The 16,347-nt window shown below is 40.7% G+C and overlaps 1 protein-coding gene across 14 annotated transcripts in view; it reads left to right on the forward strand.

The window, feature by feature from the left end:
* CARMIL1 (capping protein regulator and myosin 1 linker 1) overlaps positions 1–16,347 on the forward strand; it is a 434,292-nt gene that overhangs the window by 333,514 nt on the left and 84,431 nt on the right. For all 14 annotated transcript variants that reach the window (XR_002178325.3, XR_002178324.3, XM_073810414.1 and 11 more), the window contains 6 exons: positions 108–189; positions 976–1,075; positions 1,176–1,230; positions 5,978–6,150; positions 7,696–7,764; positions 10,514–10,607. Coding sequence is in view for 12 of the 14 variants with exons in the window: in XM_073810414.1 (XP_073666515.1) it covers positions 108–189; positions 976–1,075; positions 1,176–1,230; positions 5,978–6,150; positions 7,696–7,764; positions 10,514–10,607 (573 nt within the window). In the remaining 2 variants the exon portion in view is untranslated. The remainder of the gene's footprint in view (positions 1–107; positions 190–975; positions 1,076–1,175; positions 1,231–5,977; positions 6,151–7,695; positions 7,765–10,513; positions 10,608–16,347) is intronic.

A 16,347-nucleotide genomic window follows, 5' to 3' on the forward strand; every position in this document is an offset into this window, starting at 1 on the left:
TTCACTTTTTCTTTGGTGCTAAGTTTGAGACTATATCTCCTATTTTTCATTTTTTTGGCTTTACCCCTCCAGTGATCACTTTACCTGTTTGGTTTGTGTTTCTCTAGCTGAGATCTGGAGGTGCGCAGGTATTAGAAGGCTGCATCGCCGAAATCCACAACATCACCAGCCTAGACATCTCCGATAATGGTAAGTCAGAAATCAGAGAAGAAAAGACATAGAAATGTTATTTGAAGCAAGTTGGTAAAGGGAAAATAATCTTCTAGCCCAATCTAGATGACACCTTAATAAAATTATTTCACTTCTTGACTAGAGGACCTTTTAATTTAACAGAGTTTATTTATGGAATAATTCTGTGCCAGAGTCTTACTAAGATTTTTCCATGGCCAAAAATGAAAAGTCTATGCAGTAAAACAATTCAGACCAAACAAAAAAAAACTTGTCATCAATACATTGATAAAGATCTGAGTCCAACCTTTTGCATGCTTAGTGGTAATAAAATTGAGGTCTTGTTTATTTATTCAGAAACTTGTTTCATTAGCTTTATTTCTACTGGTTACATTAACATGTGCGTATGAACTTGCACAGACAAGAATGCAGTATGAATTTGCATAGACAACTTTAACTGCAGTTACCTCCCAGTGAACAGTATGTCAGAATCTTCTTTTACAAAGGGATGGGGAGAGATGAAATTTTCTGCTGTCATGCCTCCCCATTCCTTGTTGACTTTATTTAGCCACTGATTGCATAAGAGGTTTAGGTAAGTCTTTGTGGAGAATGAGTTTATCCCTGTGAAATAAGAGGACACAGAGTACCTTTGGTGGGGGGTTGGGGGAAAAAGGATTAGCATCTCAGGACTCTCAGGACAGTACAGAAAGTCATCCACTGCCTTGCACCTTTGTTTAATTGTGCTGCACCTGAGAATTTGTTTATCCACATGTGTGTTGATTCTCCATTTACTCTGATTCTTTCCAGGTTTAGAATCTGACCTATCTACCCTAATAGTGTGGCTCAGTAAAAACAGATCCATACAACACCTGGCGTTAGGCAAAAATTTTAATAATATGAAATCCAAGTAAGAGTTTTGCATTTTTTATATGACAATGATGAAAATAACCAGCCTCCTGAAAGCTTTTGATTTGATTCCACTGTCCACATCTTTAAAATCTCTTTAGAAATCTGACACCTGTGTTGGACAACTTAGTACAGATGATTCAAGATGAAGAATCAGTGAGTATTACTTTTAACACTCTTGCCTAAAATCTGCCGTTTGTTGCTGTCCTTACGAATTATGTCTGCTGGGTTAATGCAGATACGCTTTCAGATAATTTTATCTCTGTATACATTTTCTATTGTTATTGTTTTTAAGTGCAATAAATATTTATGCTTTAGTAGAGTTTTAGAGAGTACTTAAAATTTGCCTACTTTCACTTTATTCAGCTTATCACTAATTAAAGAAAGATTGTAACTAATAGATGAAAAGACGTATACACTGACTCCTAAGCCCATCTTTTAGTAAGCCTTACTACTTCCTAGCTTCAGCTAATACACTAATCTGCAAGTGTGAATTTTTACTCTCTCGTTGACTTTATAACCTTCTATCATGTTGAGAAGCATCATGTTGCTAATTTGAATTTCATCTAGTAATTATGCAGAATTACAAGAGACTAAGAAAGTTGTCCCCCATCTTAAATTGTGTCTAGAGCTCTAATAATCCTTCTTCTATTTTAATTCCCTTTAGTTGTTCCTGGCTAAGACTCGGTTCAGGGTAAAGAAATTTAATTTCACATAGTATCCTATTTGGCTGCCCTTAGAAATGCATTAGGATAAAGGAAGATATTTTATGGACAAAGTGAGAAGCGCTCTACCATTAATTCCTTTCATTTAAACCTGGTGCATCACATCTTATATTTTACTAATGCTCTTTAAGATTTTGTCCCTTTCCTATCTTAGTCCTATTCAGCCACCGAAGAGCTTTTATGGTTCCTAAAATCCAAATCAATTTGTATAATGAAGATTCATATTATTCATGTTTGGTGATAGCTAGTTTTGTAGGTTATAAGAGTGATTTCCTGTATTAATCATGTGAGATATGTCACATTTAAAAAAAGTATCATTTCGGGACTTCCCTGGCAGTCCAGTGGTTAAGACATTGCCTTCCAGTGCAGGGGGTGCAGGTTCAATCCCTGGTGGGGAAACTAAGATCCCACATGCCTCGCGGCCAAAAAACCAAAACATAAAACAGAAGCAATATTGTAACATATTCAATAAAGACTTTAAAAATGGTCCACATCAAAAAAAAAATCTTTAAAAGCAAAAAGTATCATTTCCCATTTTGAATTCACACAGGGTTATAGCAAATTCTACTATAACTGTAAGCTAAACTTTTGGAGGAAGCCATGCGGTCAGGAGAGATGGAGACTGGTACTTTTCCTTGCTTACCCTTGCCCACATCTCTTTGTAGAGCTCTGACCTGGAGGGCAGGAGAAAATTCTGTTGTCCTGCCGCTTCATTGTGTGGATATAATTTCCAACCTGTGGACTAGAATGAAACTCATTATTATTTAATGAATTCAGACACTTCTCTTTGTCCTCATTTGCTAATAAACCCCATATTTTGTACTCTTATACTGGGTTATTAAAGTTAGAGGCATAATTAGAATGTAATTTACACTTTTCAGAATCATGCAGTTTGTTTTACATATTTAATTTGACTTTATACCACCCTGCTGTATTTGAGATTTTGATTTCCTAGTACTGGCCCAGTTTTAAAAGGTTGGGGAAGCCAGTATTGCAGAATCATATATATATATATTTTTTTTTTTTTGGCGGTACACGGGCCTCTCACTGTTGTGGCCTCTCCTGTTGCGGAGCACAGGCTCCGGACGCGGAGGCTCAGCGGCCATGGCTCACGGGCCCAGCCGCTCTGCGGCATGTGGGATCTTCCCGGACCGGGGCACGAACCCGCGTCCCCTGCATGGGCAGGTGGACTCTCAACCACTGCGCCACCAGGGAAGCCCTGCAGAATCATATTTAATAATCATTCCCAAATATTTGTTCCTTAGCACATATTTCAGGAAAATTTATATGTTATGAAAAATATATTTCTTAATTTCATGTTTTGCTTATTACACGAGGGTCTTCAAACTCTGTTCCTATAATTTTCAAAGTCTCTTACTCAAAGATAATCTTGATATTTAAAGTACACCTAAAAACATATTCGCAGATGGTAAAGTCTGCTACAAAAATGTGAACTCTGTTATAAATTTGAAAAGTTACCGCTAATAATGTACAGTGAAAAGCCTTTTATGTTCATGTCACAGAAAAGTAGGTGGCTTTTTCAATAAGTAATTACATTCCTTTTATCCTTTTTCTACTTCTGAATCAGTAATGTGCAAAACTATTTAAAATGATTAGGAGTTCAGTCTTGTGACTATAAAAATTCCACCCATAACTGGCGCCATTGGGCTCATTTTTCGGTTTTATTTTTTTAAAGGTTTCTACATATAAAAAGAAAACTCTTTGCTTTTTACATTCTGACCTTGTGTCTGTAGAGCTTATTCTTAGACAGCGTGTGGAATACTTTATTCTCCCGATATTGCACAGTATGTTCACTTGGACAACCTAGACGCACGGGCTCCCGTGTCACCTTCAGCTCTAGACAGTGGTTGTCAGGCTGCTGCTCCCAGATTCGAGGGACGGTAACACTGAGGGGCCAAGATGACAGGGACTCTTGTTCTGAAGTATTACATACAAACCTGGGTTGTGAACAATACAACAGTATGTGTTTGTCCTGGGAGTCCCTGTAGCAAGGAGACAGATTGTCAGATTAGGCGTGTTCAGCTATGAACAGGAATAGTAAGATTTCAAATAGTAATGTTACCTGGAAGTGCAGTAAATCAGGAAGGGATGACCTTATAAATATGCATGCAATTCCGGCTGTTCTGTTCGCATTAATGGCTCTGCCTATTACTTTTAAGTGTTGACTGGCGTGTATTAGGGTTTGAATATAGTACTGGAATTGGTGCTCTCCAGCTTGGAGACTTGCCAGTTTTCCAATATGAGGAAGAAGCTGTAATGTGTCATTTTTGTAGGCGTTGAATAGAGCTTATTGAAATGATGGGAGATGCGATTACAGCTTTTTATTAAAGCAGCATTGCTTATGTTTTCATTTAAAACGTGAAGTTTCCTGAGTCTGAAGCATTTTTCGTTTAGTTTTTTTTTCTATCTACTGGAACGTAGACTCTTAAGAAAATTGAAGCTCCCTCCCTAAACCTGCCTGAGTCTAAGATTACGCAGGCTTTTGGGCTGAGGTTTTAATTGACTTAGCACTTACTATGCCATTTAACCTTAAGAAATTTGATTCTAATTTATATAATATTACCTTTTGATTTTACCATAGATGTATTACGTTTAGAAAACATGGTCAAATTTGGACAATAAGGACAATCACTCGGGAAAAGTAGAACCAAATGCATAATGCCAGTTTGTGGACATACGAGTCTTGAAACTGTCAACACTCTCATTCTGCCTCCTGAGCCTTTTGGCAGATGTGCCTGGAACAGGTGTTCTATTAGAAGTCCGTGTTCAGTGGTTAAGTGGACACGAATACACCCCACGATTTGTGCGGGGGTCCTACAGACCACCTAGGCACATCTCAAGAACCCCAGTCCCACGGGCCACCATGGAACCTGGTCATAGATGATCCTAGAAGCTGCTTCCAGCATCCATCTCCTGTAATGTACGAACTGCTCATGGAGTTAGCATGTACAATTGTTGAATACGGCTGGGCCAGTGTAGACCACTGCAGGCAACCCAGAAGACATCCAAATCCCCTGGAGAAGTCTTAGTTCTGACTTTTAGAGCAACCTTGGCTTAAGTCCTGGAATTCGCACCACCTCATTAATTCAGTTATGGCTGTAATCAGGGATTGCAATTTAAATACCCACAGGGCTAGGAAGGTGACATAAACACGTGTGAGCTGGGTGTAAGTAGGGAGCCCATTCTTTTTTTTTTTTTTTTTTTTTTTTTTTGGTCAGATACTCTGTAGGCCAAACAAAACATGCCTCCAGGCAGAGGGCTCTCAGTCTCTGGTTTAAATAGACAGTGAGTGGATTGGCTTGGGTTCACCACACAGCTTACAGTAATGAAAAGGTCACACACATTTGACTTTTTGTTTTTAAATTGTAAGTGTGTCTTTTGATTGGATCTTATAAGACAAAGCTAAGCGTGAGGATCAAAAAGATCTAGGATAAGCCAATAAGGGCAATGTTGTGTAGGAGCTGAAAACACAAAATCTGTAACCAGTCTGTCCGGTTCCTGTTCAGCTACTTTCTGTGTGACCTTGGTTGAATCACTTAACCTTTTGTTTCTTACTTGAGAAGTAGGGATAACAATACCTAATATAATAATACCTAAGTATTGGGTTACTGGGAGGATTAAATGAGTAAAATATATGTAAAAAGCTTAAATAGTGGTTAAGTGTTCAATAAATGTCAGTTATTATTGATCTTGGCTGGGTTTTATTTTGCATTTACTACTTCTAGTAATTTAGTACTAGCATTCCTCTACTAGTATTTTAAGACGTCCTTCTACCTTGCATAGAAATAAAATGGGTCAAGGGATAGTGTTGCCATCCTGAAGTGCAGACGTTTCCGTGTAGTATTTTTATTTCTTTCCTCCCATCCTCCACTTCAGAAGAGCTGGCATCTGCCACTCTGGGTATCTTTCCACAGCTTCCCTTAGAAGAGAGGTGGCTGATATTCAACATTAAGACACAAGCTCTTCATGTTTGACTCCAAGGGTCCAGAACCTTCAGGTCCCATTCATCAGTGTCTTTTGGCCAGAAGTTTCCAAATGAGGCACTTTGTGTTTGTGCGGTGGGTCCCTCCCCTGATGGTTCTCCATGAAGTGGGTCCCAGCGAGCGGCAGCAGCTCTGACAACACTGTGTGAGCGCTGCCTGGTGTTCCCTCCACAGCCTCTGCAGTCCTTGTCCCTGGCTGACTCGAAACTCAAGAACGAGGTCACCATCATCATCAATGCCCTGGGAAGCAACACCTCCCTGACCACAGTGGACATCAGTGGGAATGGCATGGGGGACATGGGGGCAAAGATGCTGGCCAAAGCGCTGCAGATCAACACCAAGCTCAGGTACGCAGGCCGGGCCCTCGGCCCCGAGGAGTGGATGCTGGTTCAAAGGAAGGTCTGGAAGAGGGTCTGACCCAGCAACCACTGGGGGGGCCGGCTGTGTTCGTGTGAGGCCTGAGTTTCCCAGGTGACCAGCTGGGGAGCAGAAGCGACAGCTTCAAGTCTTTTTTCAAAATATGGAGGAGGGTGTTCCCAAATTTAGACACAGTCATTCCTTCAAACTGCTGTCTTAAAGATTTCCACTATGAGGTAAACCCGGCTGAGAACCATCGCAGTTTCCCATTTCACAGCAGCATTGGCAGCTGACTGATGTGTCCGGAAAGGCAGGGGGCAGCAGAGGAGGGGTTTGGGGGCAGAGCTGGGAAGACTGGAGGAATAACACGAGGGGCTTCCCTGTACTTGGTTGTGAGCCCAGCGTCTTATCTTCCCTTCCCACTCCTGCGACAGAAAGACCTAAAACCCAAGGGATCCATGAAGTCCACTGTGTCAAAGGCAAGTTTGTACTGGATGCTAACTCATCCGTAGTGCTTCCCAAGCATGGCTTTTCTTAAGGATGAGCTATGCAGTAACCACTTCTCTTAGGGACTAGTTATCTGGTAACCACGTTTACCAGCCATCGTTCAGAGAGACCCAGTTGCTACCTAGCCCGGCAGTCTGGTGAAGGAAGAGTTAATAATTCACGCTGCTCCTCGAGGGCTTTTTCTGGCTGTTTCCCTTGCTTCCCAGTGCAAGGCAGAGCCCGCACCTTCCATCTAAACTGAAGGCAAAAGCGAAAATCTGCCGCAGTTTCTTTGAAGGTCAGTGTGTACGTGAAGAAGGTCGTTGAGGTTAGGAAGAGAAAGAAAGCAATCAGAGGTTGTGAGCCTGGGAGCGTTCAGACAAATAAAAGGCATTTCATGTGTCAGGTGAATCGACAAATCCTACAGTACTTCCGAAGTATTCACATTCTGAAAGGAAAGTCGTACTTTTCTTCCAAAATAGATTTTGTATTTAAAAAGTAAACCACCTCCTAGAGTAACTGGGGCTTTATCAGCAGAGCGAACTCAGTTGCTGGGACTGCTGATCATATCACGTCAGGGCAGTGATGAAATGTCAGAAAATATGACCACTTTGTCCCTCTAGTTGTTTAGAAGAGAAAAAAGTCTCAGTATCTGGAATTCTTTCTGTTGGACGTGAGACTGTTTAGCCTCTTGTATAAATCACTTCAGCCTCAGACTTGAATACTAGAATGCTGTTTGGAGAATCTGTTGGGAGAATATCAGGGAAATAGGGCTTTCTGGCTAGCAAAGCATTAGGTGACTTAGTGGTAAGTCAATGTGTGTGCTGTTGCTTTTAAGTATGGTTTTTTTCATAGTACTTGAGCAGAGAATGGCTTTGGAATCTAATGTTGGGGGAAATGTTTGTTTGAAACAAAGCTGAACATTATTCCTTGCTCATTGTACTAAAATACCTAGACAGTGTTGCCTATAAGAGATTTACCTGCAATGGGAGAATCACTTCCTCCATTCTTAAGTATCTGATCATTTATGTGATTTGGTTTCCAAACAGGACTGTTATATGGGACAAGAACAACATTACTGCCCAAGGCTTTCAAGATATAGCTGTTGCTATGGAAAAGTAAGTTTTACTTAGGACTTCTGTCTAGAAAAATAGAAAAGAACCAATGGTGTTTGTGTCTCTGTGGGGTAATACAAGTAGCAGTAGATTGGGAATCAGAAGATCTGGGTCTGATTAGTCTCCTGCTAACCAGCCATGGGACCTGGGAAGACCAACGTTGACTTTCCTCTGGTGTGAGTTTCTTCATCTATAAAATGAGAGCAGAGATGCTTATTCCACAGAACACACAAGATCATGGTTGCAGGGGGGTGGGGTGGAGGGTGCTACACAGCGGTCACCTTGCTTCTTTCTCCTTGTGGTTTTAAATCTCCTTCCACTGGATCTCACTTTTTTTGCCCAGGATGACAACTCTGAATCCAGTGGTGAGAAGAAAGCTGAGGTCCAGAAAATAAAAATGAAATTGAGGAAATGGCAAGACCAGGGCTCACTGGTCTCATTCCTGTAAAAGGCTTTTTTAAAATTACCTTCGTAACTAAAGTCTGCAACTATTATTTATTGTCAAATTTACTTTCCCAGTAAACTAAATGAGGAAAGAAGAATACAAACGTGGCTGAAAAAATGCTAGAAATCTGGTTCTTTCTGAGCTTTTCAATCCTCCTATTGTATTCTAATGGTAGAAATGATCAAAGCAGATTTATAGCATTAAAAACGACAGGTTACAAAATGTAGGAGGGAAATTAGGGGCCAGTAGCATAGAAGTTGGGCCTTTTAGGAGGGAGAGGGGGTGCTCATTATTTTGTGTTTTCCTGCATGCACGGCCCCTCAGGTGGAGCTGTCATGCCCAACATGGTGACCTGGATAAAAGCCTAGACCTGGAATTAGGAGCCCTCCATTCAGTCCCCAGCTCTGTCACCAATAAGCCTATGATCTTGAGCCTATGATCATTTCACCTCATTGATGAATTTTTCTTTTATAAAGTGAGAAATCACAGTAAATTATCTCTAAGTGGCTTCAGTTCTAAATCCCGTGGTTCTCCTTTAGCCAGGAAGTCAAAGTTGCTGCCACCACCAGCCATCGCTAAACATGGATAAGGCAGCTTATGCCATCAGTCGTCATGGCCACTTCTCCCGGGAGACTTCTGTAACTGCAGAACCTCCTGTAATTACACCTATTGCACACAGAACCTTTGAGTGGAAACATATATTTACAGATTGCTGCATTTGGGTGCTCACAGCACAGCTGCCACTCTAATGATGTTGCAGACTGCCAGCCCAGGCAGGTCTTTGTGAGAAGCCAAGAGGATGCAGCCTCAACACTCCACGTTTCCAGATTGAAAGTAGAACTCCCTGATCACAGTCTGTTATGTACTCTGTGCTACAAGATGCCAATGGTGTGAAATCACATTTGGTTTAAATAAACCACACTGGTCTGAAGCATGATGAAAAGTGGATGAGGGAAAAGAAAAGCTTCAAGGCTGCGAAAAGAGACGTAGTATCTGTTAATTTCAGTTGGCTGGTTCCTCTTAAGTCAAACAAAAGCAATTTTGCTCAAACAAAGCTAAGGTAAAAATTAAAGTCATAGAAATAACAGCGTTGTCTTTGCTGATTATTTTACTTTAAGCCATCTTGTCAGTTGGACTGGATGAAGAACAGTTGTTTTTTTTTTTCCCATTAGGTAACCATCCAGATTGGCTGCTTTTATTAAGATGACTGTTTATTTTCTTTATTATTTCTTCATTATTAGTACCTATTTTAGGAATGAGTTGTTAATTTATTCTTCCAGTAGAAGCCACCTGACTGTCCATAAGAGTTCCACCATGAATGCTCCTTGTTGTTGAGAGACCTGAAACAAGCCAGCTGTGGGGTGCATGGGTACCGGTTGCCAACACGTGGCCCACAGGGTCATCCTTCCTGAGTGTCTTGTAGAAACAGATGCATTTTGGTTGGGGGAGAGGAGGCATCTCCAGGTCTAGAGTTTGTGGTAGGGGAGCAGGTGTGAGCGTTCATCCAGACGCACAGCACTTCGTAGCAAGTTCAGGAACACAGGCCAGAGTGCGGATCTAGAGTTCTCACGCAAAAATGACTCACCCTCGCATTCTTGTGTCTCATCAGCCGGGCAACAGCCGTGTGAGGTATTACATAGACCCAGAGTTCCACAGTTGCTTTACTTGGTGTCTAGAGCCTGGGGCACTCGGGCTGATCTGGGATGCCCACTGCCAGGCCCTGCAGAGGTCAGGTTGTTGAGCCAGCAGGAAGGTTTTCTAAAGACAGTCACTGGTCTTGGACTTGGTTATTTAAAGGAACCAGAGCCTGAACAGATGGTTTTTGTGGATGCTCACATCCTTGGCTCGGCGAGCAAATGTTTTGGTTCTATTTTGGGGTTTTCCTCTACTGTTCCGGGTCTGTCTGTCACGTTGTCACTGTGGTCATCAAGTTACCTTCAGATCTGTCGGTGACTAAAATCCAAGTAGCCAGTTGATGCTGGACTTTTTTCCCAGCCTTTCTCTCCGACCATCTCTCCAGTTCCAATTTGAAACTCCTGTCCTTACTGTAACTGAAAACTGAAAGCAGAACAACAAAACCAGATTCCTTCAAGTTGCGTAGGTTTTGTGGACAGCGTGGATCGACGAGGTCACTTGTGGTGTCGCACGGGTGGTAGGACCACCTACCTGCAGTCGAGGGGCCTAAGATGGTCCGGTAGTTTAGAATTTTCTAAGACACTCTGGCAGCTCTTTTCAGATTTTAAAAGTGCTGAACTAAGATAATAGGGAGTTATTTTCAAATAAACAAACCATTTTCTCCTTTTCTAGGAACTACACGTTGCGATTTATGCCAATTCCTATGTATGATGCTTCTCAAGCCTTAAAAACAAACCCTGAAAAAACAGAAGAGGCTCTGCAGAAGGTATTGAAGGATCAGTAACTTAATTATAATAAATTCACATTCGAGTGGAATTGTGTGAATAATACATTCTGAACATACGAACAGTGCTTTGTCTTTTGCAAAGCTTTTTTCACATTAGCTTGTATTCTTAGGATCATGACTGGCATAATGCATGACTGGGGGAGGAATAAAATAAAGACTAGAACTTGTCATGAAATTTAAATGGAGTAAAATAACATTCTTACAGCATCAGCGTGCCAGACTTAGGCATGGATACCTCCCTCTTCGTCCATTGGAGAATGTGTACAAGTGAATGACAGCTAGCACAACCTTCCTCCCCTTCATCCTCAACAGCTAGAGCCTTCCCTTCCTTCTTCATCCAGAAATTTAGGGCATTACTGAGATCTCGCTTTACCACCTTTGTCTATAAATGTGTCTGAATCCACACCCATGCCCACCTCCTTTCTGGCAACCCCAGAGGATGATGGGTACCTTCCCCTTCAAAGCCCAGCCATCTTCAGTGCCTTTGACCCCAACATCTCTGCCCTGTGCTGGAAACTTGCCCTGTGAGTCATTCCCTCGCTCTTTCATATCTTCATCCTTCTCGTTCTATGGTTATGGCTACCTTTCTCTCTACTTTTAGATGTGCTCAAATATTTCCCATCTGAGGAAGCCTGCTCCACCTTTATTATGATGTTATTTGGGAAATCTTCTAAATCTTTCTTCCCTCTTTGTTCTTTCATCTGGTGGTACCACCCTCTGTCCAATCTCCTAAGCTTGACTTTTTTCCCTCTATAGCTTCTGTAGCCAATCAGTCACCAAGTTTACTGATTCTAGCGCATAAATCTCTTCATTAACTCTCCTTCCCTCTATTCCTATAACAGATGCCTTTATTCAAACCTCATCCTCTCTCACCAGGATGATTACATCCTCTTGTCTGTTTTCCATGCTGCGGTCAAAAATAGCCATCTTCCTTCATGGTGAAGTTGATCAGACTAAAACGTTCAATCCATTCCTCCTGGTGGCTTTTAGGATAAAGCCTCATCTCCTTAACTTATCATGAATTTCTGCCCAGGATCTGCCTCCTATTCACCGCCAATTTCATCTCTTACGAACCCTTAGTCTTTGTTTTGCTCTACCTCAGGGAACTTGTTAGAAATGCACATTCTTGGGCCTCAGAAACTGGGGTGGGACTTAGCCATCTGTGTTTTTCTGAGTTGTCCTGATGATTGTAACATTTGAGAATCACTGCTGGACTCTAGATGATACTCGTGCTTTCCCCACTACTGTGCATATCTGTTGAGATTGAAATCAAGGGTCAGTTCATCCAGGAAGACTTCTTGGAGTCCCTTTTCCCTGCTAGGTAGGTGGTCTTCTCACAATTTCCTGTGGTTCTCTCTGTCACTGGCCTTGTGACATTGTTTTAAGTTACCTGCCTCTTTTTTTTTTTTTTTCCTCCGAGCGACTGTGAGCTCTTTGAAGGCAGAGCCTATATTTTTCATCTTGTTTTATTCTCAGAAGCTAGCGCAGTACCTGGCATGCATGCTTGGATGTTCTTTAGACATTCAGTGAATTAAAGGGAGTAAGGTTAGGAGTGGAGGGGATAGGAAGCTGTGGTGTAGCAAAAGAAGCCATCTAAGGTTTGGATTCAGAAGATCTGACTAAATCAAACTCTTCCCAGCGTCGTAAATTCAGTATGTATTTAATTTTTCTGAACTTTAGTTTCTCCATCTACATAAAAAATAAAGCTACACAATAACTGTATTTAGCTGACACTTAGCATATAGTTTATACTGGGTGCCTGACACTATTTTAAATGATTTACATAAATTAACATCTGTCATCTTTAAAACAAACCCATGAGGTAGGTTCTATTATATGCTCATTTTACAGGTAAGAAAACTGAAGGACAGAGTGATTAAGTAATTTACCTAAGGTGTCCATGAGGATCAAATGAGGTGGTATATGTGAAAAGCAGTTTGTAGACGGTAAAGCAATATACAAATGTTCGCTATCTTTACACTTTCCTAAAGGATATTAGTCAACTTATAACAAAAGACATATTCTACAGAAACAAGGTTTCTGGTTTCAGATTAGACATGTAAAGAGTTTGGAAGTCATCATTGCCATCCTCACAACAAGAAAAAAAAAAGCTTAACAAACAGAAAATCAGTGACTTTTCTTAGGTCTGCCAGAGAATTGAGGTTACAAGGCAAACTGTCACCCTGGAAACTGGAGAGATGGTAATACAGAGAATCACAGAGAATCAAAGCTTACCAGGGGCAGAAGCTAATGGAGCTGGTAACTCAGAGGAATGCTTAAACAGTAATTGATGAATTGCTGGAGGCTTAGTGTGGACTAGTTTAAGAGCTTAAAAAAAAAAAAAAAGAAGCTAAATACTCCTAGGTGCTTAGTCTTAGGGAGGCCCTGACCTTTGCATGGGTTTTAGTTACAAGAACCCAAGTTATCACAGTGAAGATTGGAGGAGGATAATTCACTCCTGTTTCTGGCAGGGGGAAGGGAAAAAGTAACCATTTTGAAGTACACTCAGAGCATGCTGTTCTCCATAACAAAGGCCTACCCTCAAGAGAAACTATTCTACCAGAGCCTTATCTGACCTAGTAGAAGACAGACCACTGCAGCCCTTCCAGCCTTCCTGTTGCACATAAGGGAGGGAAAAAAAAAAGGCCAAGAAACACTTCTGAAGGTCACAGTCCAGGGACTCAGGCCTGGTTTTTAAAAAATTTTAAAAAAAAGCCTAAATTTAATCATATGATTATAGAATGCTTCCCCTCCGTATTATACTTCCATCACAAATCAATTATAATAACACTGAATTACAACTAAGCAAAGCTGTAAGACACTTTATTTAAGGAGGCATTTCTAGGGAAACCCCAAAACAGCAGGGGAGACATAAACAAGGTCAATAGAAGAAATTAACTGCCATATACAGTTACAGCAGACATTCAACACAACTCAGCTTCTAGCCAGATGAACATAAAAGCCTCACATTAAAAGGATGATTACCTCAGTTCCTATTACTAGCTACATGATATCTGGCTTTCAACAAAAAATTAAAAGGCAAGCTAAAAGACAAGAAAAAACACAGTATGAAGAGACAAACATCAGAACCGGACTCAGATATGACACAGATTTTAGAATTATCAGACAGGTAATTTAAAATAACTGTGATCAAATATGTTAAGGGCTCTAATGGAAAAAGTAAAAAAAAAAAAAGCAAGAACAGATAGGTAATAAAAGCAGAGAGACAGGAACTCTAAAAAAAATCAAAAGGGAATGCTAGAGATCAGAAATGCTGTAACAAGCAAAAAAATGCCTTTTATGAGCTCATCAGTGGACTGGACACAGCTGAGGAAAGAATCATTGACCTTGAAGATATGTCAGTAGAAACTTCTCAGATTGAAATGCAAAGAGGAGAAAAGGAATAGGGGGAAAAAAGAACAGAAGATCCCAGAACTATGGGACAATTACAAAACATTGAACATCCTGGTAATGGGAATACCAGAAGGAGAAGAAAGAGAAAAGAACAGAAGAAATGTTTGAAGTAATAATGACTGACAGTTTTCCAAAATTAATGACAGACATCAAACCACAGATCCAGGGATCTCAGAGAACACCAAGCAGGATAAATACTGCCTCCCCCACAAAAAAAAAATGATGTGTAGGCATATCATATTCAAACTGCAGAAAACCAAAGACAGAGAAAATCTTGAAGGAAGCCAGAGGAAAAATATACCTTACATATTGAGAAATAAGGGTAAGAATTACATCAGACTTTGAGTCACAAAGCATGCAAGCAAGAAGAAAGTAGAGTGAAATATTTATTTAAAGTGTTGAAAAAAAACCCCAAAAACCCAGCAGCCTAGAATTCTGTATCTAGCAATATTTTCCTTCAAAAATAAAGAAGAAATACTTTCTAAGACAACAGTGTTACAAGGGGTGAAAGGGAGAAATTGGTGATACTCCCTTATAATGTACCTGTACCTGCACTATTTGTGAAACGGTATACAGTTGACCCGTGGACAGCATGGGGCTTAATCTGAGTATACCTTATAGTTGGCCCTTCTTGTCTTCATCCATGGATTCAACCAACCATGGACCAAGTATGCTGTAGTATTTACTACTGAAAAATATCCACTTATAAGCAGACCTGTGCAGTTCAAACCTGTTTGTTCAAGGGACAACTGCAGTGTTATTTGAAAGAGGAGTTGGATGAATTGTAAATGTATATTGCAGACACTAGGGAAACCACTAAAATATTTATAAAGAAGTATACTTAATATTCTAAGAAAGGAGAGAAAAGTGCAATCATATACAATACTTAAAACCAGAGAAGGCACAAAAAGAGGGGAGGTTAAAAGAATAAACAAAGAGCAAATGCAGAGTATGCAAATATATTAATTATAAAAGTTGTGTCTTTTTTAAATGAAAATTGGTGACTTTAAAGCTCATATTTATTGGTTTTTCTTCCCTATAGTATTTAACTATGCTCTTATATATTCAAGTTTTCTTTTTTCTTTTTTTTTTTTTTTTTTGCGGTACGCGGGCCTGCTCACTGTTGTGGCCTCTCCCGTTGTGGAGCACAGGCTCCAGACGCGGAGGCTCAGCGGCCATGGCTCACGGGCCCAGCCACTCCGCGGCATGTGGGATCTTCCCGGACCGGGGCACAAACCCGTGTCCCCTGCATCGGCAGGCGGACTCTCAACTACTGTGCCACCAGGGAAGCCCCTCAAGTTTTCATTTTAACAGAACTGTCCTCTGGAAGGATTATGGCTCTTTAATTTTACTCTACTGAGAAACAATATTGTGATTCTATACTCAATCTTTATTTTTTTTAAATATAAGATTCCTTTATTAAAACAGAATTTTTTTGCCCTCTGTGCTGCTGCTGTTTTCAGCAATGAGACTGAAGATGTCTGACTGACTGTAGACTGTCTCCCAGGTCACTGCTGCCCAGGGGTACTGGCAAATGTGTTTAATGACACTTTTGGCTCTTCCTCTTTCCTTTTGACCTGAGTCAGGCCCCTGTCCTGTCCTGGTTCTCTGTCTTGGTCTCTAATGGTGCACAGAAGGAAAGTTTACCTTGTAAACTTTCCAGATGCAAATACTTTCAGCAAATAACTTTCACCGTTATTAAAGACACTTAAGCATTGTTTTTCTTCCTTCCCCTTGCACTAGCTTTTAGAAATGAGCTTTGACTTTTATTTTTTTTGCTAAAATATTCCCTGCGGGCTCAGTCTGTGAAGCACTGTTGGTGCACCTGGGGAAGGCCTGGAAGCGCATGGGCCAGCCTTGGGTGCACTGCCTGTGTGTGAGCTCAGCCTCCTGAATAAACAAGCTGCTCTCAGAACTGGCCCATGGCCAGGGCTTAATGAGGCCAAATGTAGAAGAACAAAACAAAATCACCCAAAGCTGGGTGGCAGCGTGCCTGTCATATTTTAGGCAGAATCTTTTTTTAGCAAAGACATTCTACCTTGATGGTAATGTCACCTTGGAAAGAGATGACTTCTTGGGAAGCAGCAAGAGAAAATTAATGTAATATAATGTCATGGTATTAATGTGTCACTTTAATGATGCTTCATTTCAGGGATCTTTTTTTATAATATCTTCATTTATGTTTAGTAGAATGGTACATTTTGTTCTGCTTTATGGTTTCCAAGGATGATAATAATTATAGCCTATATTTTAATTATTCCTAATTGGCATTAAGTAGTAGTCATTTTAGCATATGCAAAATGAA

This window comes from Tursiops truncatus, chromosome 10 (assembly GCF_011762595.2).
Source record: "Tursiops truncatus isolate mTurTru1 chromosome 10, mTurTru1.mat.Y, whole genome shotgun sequence".
Taxonomy (NCBI): domain Eukaryota; kingdom Metazoa; phylum Chordata; class Mammalia; order Artiodactyla; family Delphinidae; genus Tursiops; species Tursiops truncatus.